General features: G+C 39.4%; 1 protein-coding gene across 1 annotated transcript in view; it reads right to left on the bottom strand.

The window, feature by feature from the left end:
* arhgef39 (Rho guanine nucleotide exchange factor (GEF) 39) overlaps positions 1-17,369 on the bottom strand; it is a 29,860-nt gene extending 12,491 nt beyond the window's left edge. The window contains exons 1-6 of the mRNA XM_086060301.1: positions 17,302-17,369; positions 16,558-16,729; positions 15,672-15,766; positions 12,191-12,311; positions 11,189-11,307; positions 4,669-4,739 (exon numbers count right to left, since the gene is read on the bottom strand). Of these exons, the coding sequence (XP_085916427.1) occupies positions 4,669-4,739; positions 11,189-11,307; positions 12,191-12,311; positions 15,672-15,766; positions 16,558-16,707 (556 nt within the window). The 5' untranslated portion in view covers positions 16,708-16,729; positions 17,302-17,369. The remainder of the gene's footprint in view (positions 1-4,668; positions 4,740-11,188; positions 11,308-12,190; positions 12,312-15,671; positions 15,767-16,557; positions 16,730-17,301) is intronic.
* Positions 17,370-17,726: the final 357 nt, after the last annotated feature.

Below are 17,726 nucleotides of genomic sequence, written 5' to 3'. Positions count from 1 at the left end.
TTGTACAATGAATGTTGTAATCTTCTTTGTTTTATGTGTCATATTTCAAGTAAACTTTCACTGGTGACAAATAACATCTTGAAGCACGCATGTGTTGCTTCTTATTTGAAGAACTGTGAGAGCGAGGGGTTTCTTCGTTTCTTGACAGTGAGAGAGTAAGGACGGGCACGGCTCAACATGCGCAAGCAAATATATAATATTGCACAGATTACCATTTAACATTTACGATTTTCAGCCTCGACCATTTCCTAGAACATCGGGCAGCTCTTTGAAAGACATTGATACTCGGGGCTTTGGTGAGCATGGCTCAGTGGTAGATTGGTCGTCTCCCATCCGTGAGGTTGTGGGTTTGATCTTCACCCCTGGTGACCATGTCCAAGTGTCCTTGAGCAAGACACTGAACCCTGATTTGCTCCCAGTGGACATGGCAGCGTCCTGCATGGCAGCAATCGACCATTGGTGTGTGAATGTGTGTGTGAATGGATGAATGTGAGGCATTGTAAAGCGTTTTGGGCACCATATGGTGAAGATAAAGCGCTATATAAAAGCAGACCATTTACCATCTTGATGAAAAGGCCCAATTGTCAGCATGTCTTCACCCTGCTTTTCCAGTTTGTGGAAATGTCCTCGTAATAAGTTTAATCCTATGTGCTTTCAAATATTGCAAGCCACTGTTTTTCATTTTTACAACAAAAGCAACAAATCTTTGCACCAAGAATAATACATCAAAAAGGACAAAGCCATGAAATTACTGCAACGCAGCCCCGATAATAGCTGTAAACATTTAGAGCAACAGCATTAACACATTCGATGTAACAAACGCACGGCTGAATCCTAATTTCAAGGGCAACATTTCAACTTTTGTTCCGAGGAATGAAAGTCTGGATGAAAACGAGCCTCTCGGCGACGTGCCTCTACTAAAATAATCACCGCCTAATTGGCTCGCTTAACTTCACAACAATTACAATGTAAACCAAACAAGGCATCCGTGTAGACTTTTCCCCTTTGTTATGCGTGCTTGGAATATTTTTACGTCGGCTGCCTCGGAAAAACAACAACTTCTAATTACCGTATTCTTGACATGAGATCTGGCCGAGGCATTAATAATACATCCAGCCCATTAGACACGCTGAAGGAATCTTGCAATTCTTGGAGCGCTTATTCCACTTATTTACTATATAGACAGTGTTTGACCATAGGACAAGAGCTGAAAAAACTTTTACGACAAAGTCTCAGCATCACTTCTCGGGTCGTACCTTGTTACCGCACTTGAGTTGTTCGTCGGTATGTCATATTGTAAGCAGGCAAATAAAAACTCCCAAAGTGCTGCAATTATAACAATTAAATCGAGCTGGAATGCAAAGCAACGCAGAAAAGAGAAGCTTCAGGGGAGAACGACACGGAGCAACACAAGAGAAAATAACAACAACAACAACAAAGTTCTTGGAATGTACCGCATGAGCTCGTTTCTTTAATCAGATACAATGTGATTTGTCAGAAATATCTTTTAAAAATAAATCCCTTTGCAATACAATTGGGCTGACGATGGAAAGGTCCTCCTCCCCTCCCCACGCACAAACACACCCGACCCCCATAAGAAAAAGCAGCAGAGTTTAAAAACAGATCACTAATGAGAAGAGGAAGAGGCGATGGTGGAGCACTTTCAGATATGTACCTTCATCTTACAGTCACGGGCTGTTTTAATTTGTAAGCAAAGGCAGCACATCAGCAATGAGATTTTAATTGATACACATAAATAATTCCTTGTGTATATTCGCACTTCAGTCGACTTCGCTGTTTATTTGACGACTGAAATGAGTCATTATCGGGATTTGTGTTGATGTTGGAGGACTTTATTTATTAATATCGGGCCTGCTTAATAGCCTCTGATCCACTCCCAATTAATTATGTCAAAATCCACATCAAACCAGAACTTGCACTCACATTGAGCTTTGCCTCGCTTTCATTTCTCCACTGGCCAAAGCGTTGCTGTGACAATAACAGCAAATGAGGAATGAAAGGGAATGCTAACGCAGTCTTTGTTCGCCAAATGAAGATAATGAGGGCTTTCTTTTAGAATGACTGTCTGGTGACTGATTGGTGCAATGAAAAGTTTTCAGTGGGGTTTCTTTGTTTGATTACTGTGGAACAAATGCACTTACGCGGTGACTTGTAAAGGCCTATATACACCAATCCGACGTTGGCCAAATGTGACCGACGCTTACCCCATGTGGCGTCGGCCCAGACGTCGGCACGTCGCGTAGAAAAATGACGTTAATATACACCGCACCGACTATTACGTACCTTCAGTGCAGAAGTAATTCCTCTCCATACCATCGGCGGCAGTCATTATCCCGAAAGGCAATTGGAAACCTCTTTACGGGGGCGGGACATAAAAACGTAAACAATGCATACTGATTATTTTTTCTCTCACAATGCCCTCCCATGTGAATGAAACCTTCCGGCTTTTTGCACAGTATCGTTAGGGGTGGGCGATATGACGATTAAATCGTTAGAAGAAATGCGCGGCTCAAGATCTGTCATTTCTGTAAAATTGTCTCAAAGCATTTCAGCACAATTTGACCATCAGCTCATTTTCTGCCAATAACTGAAGGACAGCGATGTATCTGCTGACCCTCAGCCACTGTCTCTGGAGTGCGTGTGCGTGACCTATGACGGCCAATCAGTGGTCAACTGTAGCGCCCACACACTTTGCCCCCGCCCCGCGTCTTCCCCCCCCAAAAAAAACAACCGGGCTTGTGGTGGAGGAGGCTGAAAGCGAGGTTGTTCCGAAGAGAAATTTGTTGTCCATAATATGGAACTGTTTTGGCTTCACGCCAGATTACAAAGGAGCGCGTGAAGACAAGTTACGGCAACACTTGTAATTTCATTAAAAAAAACTACAAACGTGTTCAGCCACCTGAAACGGCAGCGCCACACCATGAGAGCTAAATAGTGAAGCCCAAAACTCCAAAGCAGAGACAACAGCTCAGGCCTCCAAAACAGCAGAGCGTCACACAAGCGTTCACCAAAATCACACCCTGTGACATTGGATCTGTGTTACGAGCTGCTAAGTCTTAAGTTGTTTTTACCCCCCCAACACCGCCATTCCTTGCATGTACGCAGATTGCACAGAAATAGTGGAGCAAAAAATTAATAAAATTGTGCAGTTTTTTGCAACAACAAGCGACCTCTGGTCGAGGCGTGTCATATTGTAGCGTTTGTGAAATGTTCAGGCGAACCATGCAAGAAAACAACACGCTAACGTTAGCACACAAAAAAAAGTCTGTTGCATTCAAGGCCCGTCCAGATCATGGGAAACTATATAACCCGCCTCCTACCCACAATGGTTGCTACAAAATTGTGATCTTTACTCATCAAAAGGTGCTTTTTACTTACCCACTAGCAGCAGTTTTTTCAACTTTGTTTACGTGCTGCTTTTTTTTTTTTTAACAATGACTAGAAGCCAAATTGTGTGTGCAAGAGATTCGCTACTTTGATTAGACTACTACTAAAACAGAAATGTGACTTTTGTTATTGTTTTACTCAGGTGTTTTGCGGCTTTATAATTTATATTTTTCTTTACAAAAGGTGCTTTTTACCATGATCATTTTCACCAATAAGTGCATTTATTCAATACGTCTCTTATTTAATGTGCAATTTAATTAGTATTTCTTATTAATTCTCATTTTTTAGGCAACACATACACTGAAATGTGAATACGGGCTCTTTTGCATGTTTTACAGATGAATTAGTTAACAGAAAACGATTACAGTATTATGAAACATTTATTGAGTAGCATTATGTGTTATGTTTTGGTTCTGTGGGGTTGGGGTTTTGTTGATTTAACCACCTCTACCTGTGTGTGGGTCTTCCCTTCCCCGTGTGTTGACCAATGTGTGTCCTCAGTCACTTGTGTCTCACCCAGGTGTGTCTTGTTGAGTCAATCAGTTTGGGCGTATTTATGCTGCATTCGAGGATGGTCGGAAGTCGGACTTTTCCGAGTTCAAACCAGGAAGTGTGTACGGGAACGCCCCCTTGAACTCGGAAATTCCACTTGGGAAGTCGGAAAAAAGAAAGTACCCCGACGGACTACATGTGACGTCACTCTACAATAGCGACCAATTTGGAAACAGACCGTGAATGGTAAAACACAATTTACTCGAGTATAAAACTAGATAGCTTTCTTCATTCATAAATATTCGGCATAACTTCACGCAACACAGCACACGTGACAGTTTGCCGCTGGCTATCTCTCTGCATGAAATTATATGGTGAACTACTGAACTGTATGGGATGCTTATGACATAAGATAAAAACAATAAATGAAGCAACATTTTGGTCCACAATCTCTCATCCCACCGCCAACCCGTGACAATTATGTGCCATTGTATTACGCCTCCAGATGAGACTGAACGATTCATTCTGTCCATCCCTATTGGTGACCTGGATTTTAAAGTGCACCATTTAACACAGCAGCTATACATGCAGCATCTAAATCATGAAATTACATGGAAACGTGTCAGTGCAAACCTTGGCACAACCCACTTGAGGGCGGGATGGAGAGTGCAGTATTCATCACTTAACAATAAAAAAAATTGACCCTGACACGCAGCGAGGGAAAAAAAAGATTACGGAGACAGGAGCACAATTGTGAAAGGCACTTACGTGAAAGCTGTTGAAACTCCGGGTTATCTGGATTTGTGTTGGCAGTCATCTCTTGCAGTAAATGTTTATACCTAAGAACACAGACATTCATTGAATGAATAAATCAGGTTAGTGTATGTCCTGTATCTAGAATATCAATAAAAATCTCCCTGCATCTAAAAGCCATCGAAAAAGATTATCTGTAGAAGTGTGACCAATTATTTATTTTATACCTTCAAAACTATCCAAAATTAAATTCACTCAACTAAAACTTTTATTAGTGCAGTATTACATCTGTTTAGTAGTTCAATTCAAAAAGTGAAGCTGAGGTTATATAGATTAGCAAAACACAATTTATGTATGTGATATCTTGATATCATCCTTCCAGCATTCACTTGCATCAGCTTCAACAGAATATATATTTTTTACAGCGCAAAAACAAAATCCATTCGTGCATCTTATTACTAATTTATTATAGATTTTCTATGAAACGTGTGTATATTGAGTTGACGTAGGCATGTTATGATATCTTTGCCTCCCCCCCCCCCCCCCCTCCACCGAAATGACTTAACCTTGGAATGCACTGATTGATTTTTATTTCCCAGTGCCTGACTCTACAGTCCTTTTTGTGTAGTCTGAGTTGCAGAGACATGGTGGTGCCACTTAGTGAGATCATTAAGCTGGCAAAAAGACCACCCACTTTACACACCGTTGAAACCCGTCAATTGGTTGGTATAAGCCAAGTGAGTGATTTTACTTCCATGATCTGCTTGTCTGAAAAGAGTCTAGGCTGACAATTGTAAATGTAAAACCTGTTTATTATTACAAATCTCACCTTTTTTTTTTTCCTTTCAGCATTTTTTCACACAAAGATAAAAACTATCCCCAGCTGTCTAAAATAAATGTTTAAAATAAAAAGCTGTTTTTTTTTTCTTAACCTGTGTGCTACAAATCGGGAGGTAAACAAGCACAATTTGAAGGGGGAAAAAGCCAAAAGGAAGATTTAAAGATGTTTTGTTCTGTGCTAAATTCAATGGTGAGTTATGTGCTTCATACAAACCAAACTGTATGGCCTTGTGGAAATTTGGCAATCGTAAGGTAAGGTAAATGCATTTATCAAGTGGCACCACTTGTTCATTTTTTTTCTTCACCAAAAATGCATTGGGAACACTTCTCATTCAGAAAGAAAGGTTGCTCCACCTGTATGGATAGTGAACAATAAGGAATTAGGAATTAGGCTGGTCTAACGCGCAGTGTCTGAATGTATCTTCACAAACTCTATAAGCTATACAAGTGCTCTCAATTTACCATTTTAGATTTTGATTAGGGGTGTCAGACGATTAAACATTTTTATTCGTAATTTATCTCATGACTTCAATAGTTAACTCGCAACTGATCTCAAATTTTATATGTTTTAAATGTACAATAACATATATTTTTTAAGTTTTCATACTCTTGTTAACATAAAAGTGGAAAAATTATAAACCAATAGAAATATGGCTGCATCTTTTAGTCATTGATAGTAATTTCATAATAATTCATAACATTTTGTTAAAATTAAAAAGAAAAAACGAGTGTGATATTGATTTGTGTTGGTCATTTTTCTGCCACTAGATAGCATAATCGCATCTGTAAGACAGTGACAGCTTATTGCTTTTTTCTTTTCATATTAAGAGCTATCTAATCTTTAACATGAAGTAACTTGTGAAAATTGTAAAATACAACTTGACCCCAGTCTCCACAAATATATGCATTATTATTAAATCTATTACTGCAACATTTTGACGTGGGCTTGTCCGCTGCGTTGCGACTGGGCATTAAAGGAAATTGAAATTAACGTACTCATTTTGACACCCCCAATTTTGATTTTGGGATTTTTCAATTTTAGACGTGGATTTTTCCATTTTAGACTATGAAGCGTTTTCAGTAAAAGTACAATAAGTAACCGATTCGAGTTGATTCGGCATTCGCTCATTAACAGTGAACGAAAATAGCCAGTGCTGATTTTGGGCCAGAGTCCAGGTACGAGTAATAACATAAATAGAATAGCCCATCGTGATCCACCAGACAAACATAGCATTTTAACAATTTTCACAACTAAGGGACTCAATAAGCTGCAGTAATATTGATCATTTTCCATCTGTGATACGAAGTGGTTGTAAGGTTGCTTTCAACGCTAGCATGTAAACACACATTTATTTTGTTAGGCCTTGACACAATGGTAAGTGTGTGGGTGGAGGTGGTGGGAGGATTTGCTGAAGAAGAGAAGGAGTGCATTGTGCATGTACTCAGTTACTGATTAGAAATGAAATGAATGCCTAACAAGCTCTAATTAAGCCAACATCAATTAAGACGCACTTAAAAAGAAGAAATAATTCCAGTTCCTTTTCCCCTTGTATCATCTTGTAGTAACAAATGCATTACAGACATTATTAGCAATGGGTGCCCTCGTTTCTTTTCTTTCTTTTTTTTTTCCAAGGAGTTGAGATGAAATTCTAATTACAGCACAAGTGTAACAAAGGAACCACTCTAATGAGCATTATTACAGCCGATTTCAAATAATGTAAATGACACTTACTTGTTAAGCTGCCCTGTCCCACTCATTAGCACCACAGCAAAGAGAGATAATGAGACAATAACAGATTCCCAACAGCTCAGATATTTCCTATAGAATGTACGAGCTGGTGGCTTGATGCACCTACCACCACGATAGCATGAGCTGCTGACTGCGTCGTAATGTGAATTATGTATGCACACATCAATTTAATAACATAAACATCTTTATAATTAGCTTCCCAGAGGTTCCAATTTGTAAACAAGAGCATCCGAAGAATGCATACCTCTACCTATTCATGCAACTTCCGAATGTTGTAGCTCTAAATACTGTAATATGCAGAGATGTTCACACTGGTACACAAAAAAAAATATTGTCTTGATCTGATTATGTGACTGGATACCTGGGATGATCACGTAATGTTCAGATGATTGGTTATTGGTGAAAATGATCATATCATATGAGATCAGACCAGGGGTGGGAGCGGGAGGGTTAGCTTGAAATCAGTTTAGTTACAATGAAAAATAATTAAACCTGCAGTGGAAAACGACCCGCTCATTGGGAAATCCAGTCGTAACTCTGCAATTTTGGTTGTAAATGGAATTACCCAAATGAAGCAACTGATTTTATTGCCAGCCTTGCTTCATTGCTAACAATGAAGTACAGGGTCAGACAGACAATATATAGCAAATTACTGTGAAAAAACTAATAATAAAATAACAGCGATGTACCTGCAGACCACATCTTTCAGAAAATGTTTCAAAAGAAATGAATCAAAAGTTTGTCCTTGTCTGGAGGAGCCTTAATGTGCCAGGCTGTGAGGGGATGACAGAATAAATGCCCGAGCACACAAAAGCAGCTAACTTGAAAGCCCACCTTGTCAAATGAAAGATGAATTCAAGTATGGCAGCCAAGTACAAAACCCAACTAGACAGTTCACAATGGTTAGCAAGAATGACAATGACCCGACGACCTCTGACTTTGTATGCCTTTTACATAGAACATATTCCTCCTCTGAAGAAAACCTACCTCTGGGCCAATGCCTTGTTATGCTAAATTGTGCTTGGTTTAGAGTACACATATCCCAAGGCCTGCTGGCTTCTCTATAAGAGCTAAAACTCTATTATTGACATAAATGTGGCCCGATACAAGCAGAGAGGGGTTGTTATTCAGCACCACAATCTATTTGAGACCCCATCACTGTCATAATGGTGAACTCAGCAGAGAGGAGACAGATGACTACTCCAGTCGGCTCTCGTGAACGCCACTTAATAAAGGCAATTATTTTAGTCGTCCCCGAGCAGCAACATAAGTATCCACACCCCGGGCTTTGCTCGCCATCCATCATCCTTAAATGGCGATACGGGACAACAATTTTCTTGCCGTTTGCCGCGACAGAGCCAAAGTGAGGAAAGGTAAGGTGCCAGGCCAGCCAGCAATGATTATCTCCATGCTACTTAAAAACATCATAGAATTAGACACGTCCCACGAGTCTCCTGAGTTCCGCACAGAACGACAGACGAATCAATGATAATGACGGGAAGTGGACAAGGAAACCCTGAGCGACACGAGGTTGCGCTGGAGACTGATTATGTGCCAAAGGCACAGATAATTGTATATCATAGGGACTGTGACTGAATGTTTTACAGCAGTATATTTATAAAGCCACACACAAACTGTAATGGAAATTTACCAAAACAGACAACTGCATGTGTCTTTGTCTTCTCTGATGCAACATGTGGCTCATTATACAAGGTTATTCTTGTACACCTTGTCCAAGTAATTGTAAACAATTGCCTTGTTATGTTCTGTACAACATTGTCTCTTTATTACAGTCATATAAAAAAATATATTACCACAAAATAAGCAAATTATTAGGCCGCAATAGCAACGAGGATTTAAATGTACGCAGTACATCAAACGTTTAAGCAGACATGTCCAAATGAGGACATTATTATGTGTAGGTAATGGCTCCCTATTGTGAACTGAGACTGATTCTGTTTATGTTCCTCTCAGCTTGTAACAATGAGTAGCGAGTCAAAATGACACGATTCCACAGTGTCATCAAAGCAACGCATTGACACGAGGGTTTAGATTACCAAGAGTCCCATGATATTAAAATTAATTGATACATTTTATGGATATAAAAAGTCTAGTCTAAACATCAGTGTTCAAATGTCAGGTTTTAGTGGTGTCAAATGTTTGGTTTTGAGTCAAAACTAATTTTCACTATTATTGTGATCTGCAACCAGTACAACTCAAAAATCTTTTTGAAAGGTGAAGTTAAAGTATCTATAATAAATTGGTTGCACAAGTGTACACACCCTCTGGTAGCAGGTGTGTGCTCAACTGATGTTTGAATGTGATTGGCAGAGTCTTAACACAGCCACATCCCAGTTCTGAGGGTGTGTACACTTGTGCAAGCACATCATCTCAGTTGATATTTATGTCCCCCTCACGAAAATATGAAGAATTTATTTTATTTTTTGTACAGGTTAAAGGGCCACATAAATGGTGGAAAACATTTTGAAATTATCTTGGTCTTATATATTTTTATATTACAAAATCTTTGCTTTTAAGAGGGGTGTGTAGACGTTTTAACTCCAGCACATATAGCCTCTCAAATTTTAAATAAATAAGACATAATTAGGAAAAGTATAAATGATATTTAAATGTTGCATAATTTACTAATTTTTATCCCCCCTCCAATGACCTAGCCAATTCCGTTTTTCAATGTCCAAATAAACTTTCGGATGTGAGCTTATCTCACAGCAACTCGTCCGCAAGTTAGATGGATACAACATTTCAAGGGCTTGATAGTACATCTGGAATGATGATGAGCATGGAAAATACCTAATTAAGACGCAAACAAGCGGCTTGATAAACCAGTGTCACGAAATGCGCTGCATTGGAAAGCACATTTCAGATGATTTCTTTTCTTGTTCCACTAATTAACAAGCAAGATCAGGACCGCATGAAATTACAGCTAACACAAACCGGTACTTAAACGATATGTTGACAGTTTCTGGACGGATGGAGTACATACAATAGTAATAATTATATCTGTCATCAATGTGATGATCGCGGCAAAAAAATTATGAAAGGAAAACAATAAAAAAGCAAAAACAACTCACGCGTGAAATCTGTGACTCTTTAGGGAAGTGGTGGAATGTGATCGTAGCACATTTCATTAGCTTTTAAGAAACAGGTTTAAAAAAAAAAAAAAGACTGATGTTGTAGAAACATTTTGTGATGGGAGACAAACACCATTGTTTGTTGTAAAAATATGTTAGTGCGGAACTGTTTATTCACAGCGTATTGGGACAACAATACCTTTGAGAAAGCACTGATGTACTTTACATAATGTAAAAATAATATTGTTATTGCAAGTGTAAGCATGTGGAAGTGGAAGGGGAATAGGAGGGGGATGTGTGGGCTGCTGTTCCGATTTATAATAATAGTTACAGTTAATGCTTACTACGCAAGTATCATTTCAGTTGGTGTCAGTGTATTATTTGACACCATCTGCTTTTTACTTTGCAGATGTTTCTTATTGTCGGAGATTAGTATAACACCATTATTCAAAGGGAAATTGTATAAAACTTTTTTCTAAAAAACTCCAAAAGAATGTTATCATTGATTGATTATACTCAATTTCTCTGAAAGATCCTAGGGAACGGGGTATTACATTTAAATTTGCAAGCTATATGCTATGCTAAGCCACATATTAATTGTTAAAAATATCCTTACTAATTTATTCTTTACCAAAATTATTATCCAGTTACGAGAACAGCGTTCGTGCTTGATGACCGAAGTTAGAAATTTGGTAACGTGTCAAGTTAGCAGCACTAATTTAGTATTACCCTAACATTTTTTCTGCAATTCTGTGATTAATTAATCTTCACACAAAAAAAACCCTAATTAGAACAAAGCAAAAAAAAATTATGTTTTAGTTTCTTCAATCAATCAGCATTTGGAAAAGCTTACTGATCAATCCGCTTGATGGGAAGTTGAAGCAAGTCCTCCAGCTTGTGGTTGTTAAACTCAGGCCGGCCTTCCTGAAGTTTCTTAAAGCGTCTGAAGGCCTTGTTTTTCTTCAGCTGGACCTGGATCAACAAAGGAATACAATTTATCATAAAAGACCAATTAGACACAGCTGCAGCGAAGAGGAAATGTTGCTTTCAAGGCTGTATTTTGTATTGCCACTCAATCCAATTCCATAACATGTCTTTATTCATCTTCCTTGAACTAAACAAGCGGCACAGCAGCTTTTCATGTGAAAGGTCCTCCAACAGGAATTATATTAATTTGTCATATAAAATAGCCACTGACAAGGTGATTGAAAGAAACAGCATAGGCAGTGCGCTCTGCCTCCACTACATACGTCATACGCCATATTGGTTATGACATTACCCAAGGAAACACATCATGCTTAGAGACCGAGTGAGTTCGTAACCCATTTTCTTCCCACCAAGTAATATCTGCATTCAGCTTGCGCATCCGATGATGGACATAACAGTGACGGCCCCTGAAACTCATGTCATACTCCCACTAACAAACTCCCAAATCCCCCTCTTGTTACTCATTATGCCTGGGCAGCATGGCCCAGAGAAGGTGTTGAGTGCGCGGTAGGAAGGGTGGTGCTCGTGGAGTCATTAAATATGCATCTGCACATCATGTCAGCATGAGTATAAGTCAACATTTGGGTGACATGAAGCCTTAAACTTGTCACTCATGTCAGTCATGGAAATAAACCTGCCTTGGCAAGTGCAGTTGAAGCTGTCACCCAGTTCTAGCAACATTTTTGGACATGTGTGATTTGAGTTTGCTTTTCTAAGGAGTGTGTCTACTCGGGTTTCGAAGGGGTTCGGAATTCCTTGCAAATTTCCTTCAAAATTCGGGGACAATAGAACTTGACCGCAAGCTGTTGTGCTTGATGAAAGTAGTAACAGTAGTTCCTTTTAGAATGACCTTGAAAATGGGCCTTACCCAGAGCACTTTTTGGGCATCGTAAATGTTATCCACAAATACGTTGTAGTGGTGCAGTTGAGGGCAAAACTGGTCAAAACCCCTTCCAAAGTAGCCATTTTCCAGGTGCACCAGCAAAGATCTACAAAAAAACAAATATTAAATGATCATCTTCTTAATATATAGTAATATGAGGTAACATAAGAGCAATGTTTACTTCTATGTATGTGATAAAAAAAAAAAAAATCCTGTGTCTAAAAAGCGAAGCGTGGCGAGCCTCTGTTGCCAAAAAGCACAAGCGTAGTCAATGAACGAGGCGATCATTGCCAACAGCCTAGAGCTACAATCCTTGGCATGTTGTTTGTGGATCAATAAAATATGTGGTGCCTCAAAATTTTATTTACACATACCGGTAATAATAATTGGGTCAATCGGCAGGTGTGACTCGCCACTGAAACATGTTCACAATTCTCAAATACAGTCACGTTCGGTCGTGTCGCTCGGTGTGTGGCGGACTTTGTCACACCTATGGACAAGTTAGGCTCTTTAATTAACTTAATTTACATATCTCTTTGCATTAATTGGCTGGTTGCAGCCCTACCAATCACGTATATTTAGGTGACGCTAACAAGACAGACATCATGACGACATAACAACGTCCTCATCCTCAGCACAACCAAAATATACGCCGCATATATTTTGTGCATCAAAGACCTCTGACACATTAATTTTCAAGCACTTCCTCCAGCGCACATTTAGCCTGCAGTCAAACCGCATTGGACTTTGAGTTAGTGCCTGAGAAAACACTGCTGTTCTGCATCAGTGTGATCTCAAATGAGGCGCGATCGCATCTGAAGTATCGTTTCGCGGCAAAAGGTACACATGTTTAGAGAAAGTGCGGAGGTTGAGCAAAGTTTAGAAGGACTTGCCCACCCCCCCACTGTTAATGGGGAAGGTTTAGCAGACAAGGCTCTGTAGTGCCGTTTGTAGGCCTCGGTGTATTTACCAAGACCCAGACGGTGGGTCTACCTTCAGGGCACCCACTTTGTAGTGAGAACATGCCTGCTGAACTCAGGAGCAAAACAAGTGAATCAAGGCAAAGGCAAAACAGTCGTCAGCCTGTCAGGCACATTATAGCAACACGGACGCAATTGGTTGGGGGTGTTGACACTGGTGAAGGAGCTTGTTATCCAAACTTAGAGGAAGTACCACACACACACACACACACACACATTCCCACTCTCTAATGATGTTCCCAGAGACTTCTGTTCGCACACGCTGGAAGGAGCACATTTCAGTTGAAGTTGATTTAAATAGATTTTAATGAAGTTGCACGCCAAGGTAGCCTCTGTTCATAATCAGGAGATGCAGGAGCAGCCGAGAGAGTTCTAACGAGGGCAAAGGGCGGGAAATATAGTGTTTCCGTTTTCTCCCCCTTCCTTTTTACTGCCACAGGCTATTATGATAAATATGAAATTAAAGATTACCTTTTTTTTTCTTAACTTTTCACTTTTTCTTCCTTTTTTTTTTTTTACAGCAATTAAATGTCTGGCCATCAGCAGTGGGGTGGGATTAGTATTCGGCATGTGTCGTGTTAATCTGCATTAATTCCAAGCAGTTGCGACATCTGGGTTGGATATGACCTCAACCAACAATTCCCACCGAGTTGCGTTCATCTGAGGGTGGCATGAATATCAATTGTTTAGGATGCCATTAATATGACGAATACATAAACATAAAGTGAATTGCCGATATAGCACAAACAATTGCGTGGAATTTCGTTGATCACAGAACGAGTCTTGTCTCATCTACCTTTCACGCTCCCCCGCAACCTCCCATTTTTAAATCCACTGTGGCTATTCTTCATACCTGATCCGCTGACAGGCCTTTCAAGTCTTATTCCTGTTTTGGCATGTTCGAAGCTAGGGATAATTGGATGGCTGCTCTTGCTGCCTCTTCTCAATAAACAGTCTGCAGCAGAATGACTGGCACGGCATATCAATATATTCACATGTCTCCTTTTCTAATGTAGCTTTTAAAAAAGTGGTAGAATTTATTAACTCTGCGGGCAAGTAAACAAACACAGGGACATCAGATGAATATACATACACGTTGCACTTGGGTTGAATTCAGATTTAACTATGATTACACTCCATATTAACGTTGGGGAACAAAATCATTTTTATCAACAAGCCTTAGGGCGTACGATTGAACTATGTCGGACTTGGGTCAACTGTGGATTAGTTCTATTCCACAAACGCAATATTATTCAGAATGCCATGTTTAGACGAGTGGGGGTGCATACAATATATTTTTGTAAAGAAAATGTTGGGATTGAATTCCTTTTGAAATTGTTTTAGCCTTCAATAATCCAGACACTTGTTACTCACCCTTTACAGTCTCTATTTGCGCTGTGAAAATACACACACCCACACCCAATGTTTACAGTGGGTAACGGAGATAAAGAAAAGGTGGTTGAAATATTCCTCACATATTAATCTAAAGGACTTTACTAGACAGTTATTGCCGACCAAAAGTCGTAGTGGGAGAAGAGAATATGAGAAAATCTAATCTATCACTAGGTGATAAATCTGTCTCTCAATGGAATGTTTTTAAATGGAGTACTTACTTGCCGTTGCTTTTAAACCACTAATTCAATAAGCGGGGCCCATAATGAAGATGTATGGGAAGTGCAGAACCATTTATCCCATACGTCACAGTGTGTAATTCATACTTCAGTCTTCATTGTAGCACATGCCTTACGCTACCCTATTTTTTTCCCTCTCCCATTCTGCCTGGAGATGGCAGACAAACAGATGAGCACTAGAATTAATTAATGGAAAACGTGGTCGATTGTGTGGAATTGATTGCTGATTAATGACGTCATGAAGAAATTGAGGCAAAGTGGCGTGCATTTTTTGGCTGCAGACAGCATGATTTAGTCTCAACTCGTTTGCATTCTGAAGGACAACATAACATAAAAATAAATAATGAATACAAATAAAGGATCCATAAAAGAAAATAGGTCATATTTACAAATTGTTCTGATAGCCCACAATAACACAATTATCGAAATACATTTAATTCATCTTTTAATTCATTAATAAAAATGATGACAAGCACCACATTTCTATTATGGAGTAAACTGTATGAATGACTGTGCATCATTTGTCAGAAGTGCGGATGCATCGATGAGAAAAGTTGTCTCAATTACAATTCATAAGTTTTCCATTATAACGATCATTTCCATTTTGCGCTTTATCTTCTCAAATTATAACACATGCGCTAATGTACCCTCGGGGGGTGAAAAGAACATCTATACCCTTACAGAGTATCATTGACTCCTACTAATGGTGAAGATAAGGATGATGCTTTAATAAAGCTAGAGTTTATCATGAGTGCATTCCTACACAGGGGACCCACTGCTTTCCCAATCACTTTACACAGTCTCTCACTGCCCTTAAAGCGCTGATATTCGTAAATTATGCAAGGGGATACTTACTGGTTTACTGAGTGAATGGCTTTAATTGAACTGAAGATGCTTTCTCTAATGTCCTGCCTCAGGGTTCCTTTGGCCTTCAAAATCTCCACAAAGTACTGGAAGAAACAAGGTAGGCAATGTTGCCTGGAATTAGAACCCAGCAATGACCGGATAAACTTTTCATTAGTTGCTCCATGTAAATAATAATATACTTTTATTAATGAACCCCAATCTTGTTTTATCCATTATTGTCAGCATTTGCAGTGTCAACATCCCCTGCTACAGATGGAGGTTTGTCCCACTAAAGTGGCAGCTGTGTTGGTCTCAAGTCATTTGCAGTGGAAATGGGATTAGCAAATTGAATGAGCACAAGGCTTAAAATGACTCCTAATTGGAGTATACGGGCGGAGGGAGAGTAATTGAGTAGAAATTAGGCAACACTGGTAGGTGGTAAAGTCTGTTGTCCCTGGGTACAACGCCTGTATCACTGAATCAAAAATGGCAACAAAGGATTTACACAGTTTGTGACATACTGGAGCCTTGAAAGTTTAACTCTCCCAGAGGTCATTTTTCTAAGGGGAAGACACCCCTTCGGAAGAGACTCAAAGAGTCTTGAACAGCTGCTGTAAGGTGGCCATCATTGGGCCAAACCAGGGGATACAAGAAGTGGATACAAACATTTTATTAAATAAAATGCTAATATTTTCCACCAATTTAACAGGGCCACAATGCATTTTTGCTATTATTTATTATTGCCATACTCTATACTATAAGTGCTATTTTTTTAAGTTTGCTGCCGCCATTAAAAGCTTGTTTGTTGTTTAAAAAAAAATAACAACAACAAATATGGCAGAGTTAGTTGAGTAACCTGCAAATCGAGTATTTGAATGTTTAATTTTTAACTTACAGTGGTGACAAGCTCCAGCTGTTGGCAGTAACGCTGCTCCGACTGCACCAATTCTCTGGCTGCTCGGCTCCGTTTCATCTCCCAGCGGTCCCTCTGCTGCTGGATGCTGTTGCCAGCGAGGGCATCAGGTGGAAATGGAGAGAAACTCATGGTCACGGCGACGAGGATTATCCTGGGCAAGCACAAAAGGAAAGGCCTTTCCAGCTTTACATACAACTACATCGGGGTATTTTACACGTTTTTATATGGCCATGAAATAATGTGCTGATCTAATGGCATGCTTATCTGCACAGAACACATTAATGTACAATCACAGCAACTCTGTTGTCAGAAAAAGCAATCATCAATACTTCATTCCTATTGACATGGTTCCGTCAATGCTCATTTTCCACACTATCAATACAACGCTTATCTCTCTCATCTCTGTTTAACAGTTGACCAACAGCTGTAATTTCAAAACATTTAAACAGCTACATTTAGTGGATGGACTTCCTTCAACTGCATGAATGATAATTTCTGTGTAAAATGTGACAATTGGTTCCTTATTTCTCCAACATCACACATTTTATACATGGATGAAGGGTCAATCTTTACAAAACTATCACACACATAACAAGACAGTACAGGACAGAGAGCGTTTTTGTAGACTCTGGACATATGTTGGGATTAAGGGATTTAACCGTTCTTCCTAAATATCAAAACAGAAATATAAACATAATTAGTTAGTAATATTAGGATGTTTACCTTGGTTTAACGTCTACACTTTCAATCCAGGCGCTCTTTTCGGGTTGTTTTCCTTTTCCGGTTTGGATGATGTCACGCAATCTGATTGGTTCAGTCAACATCCGTTTCCTTTTTTCTGCTCTTTCAAAATTGTAGTCCCTCCTCGTTATGTGCTGTACAGCTGGTCCTCGTTTTATGAGACATTTCGAATTTTACGAACGGCAGCGCGGCGGAAGAATACGTCGTTATGCCGCAAAATAAAGTAATAAAGTGCTTTTTTTTGTGTGTGGGGCTTTTTTTTGTTTAGTTTTTTAATTTTTTTATTTATAGTCTTGATTGAGCCATTCATATTAACATTTACTGCTGCTTGACGTTTACTGCTACTTTAGGTTAGAGACATACGACAGCGCCTCCTCTACTTGCATGCTTACACATTACCTATTCGC

This window comes from Leptonotus elevatus, chromosome 17 (assembly GCF_054856555.1).
Source record: "Leptonotus elevatus isolate MCC_2025b chromosome 17, RoL_Lele_1.0, whole genome shotgun sequence".
In the NCBI taxonomy this organism is placed as follows: Eukaryota; Metazoa; Chordata; class Actinopteri; order Syngnathiformes; family Syngnathidae; genus Leptonotus; species Leptonotus elevatus.
The sequence above is the reverse complement of the archived record's forward strand: the minus strand, read 5'-3'. Positions and strand labels throughout refer to the sequence as shown.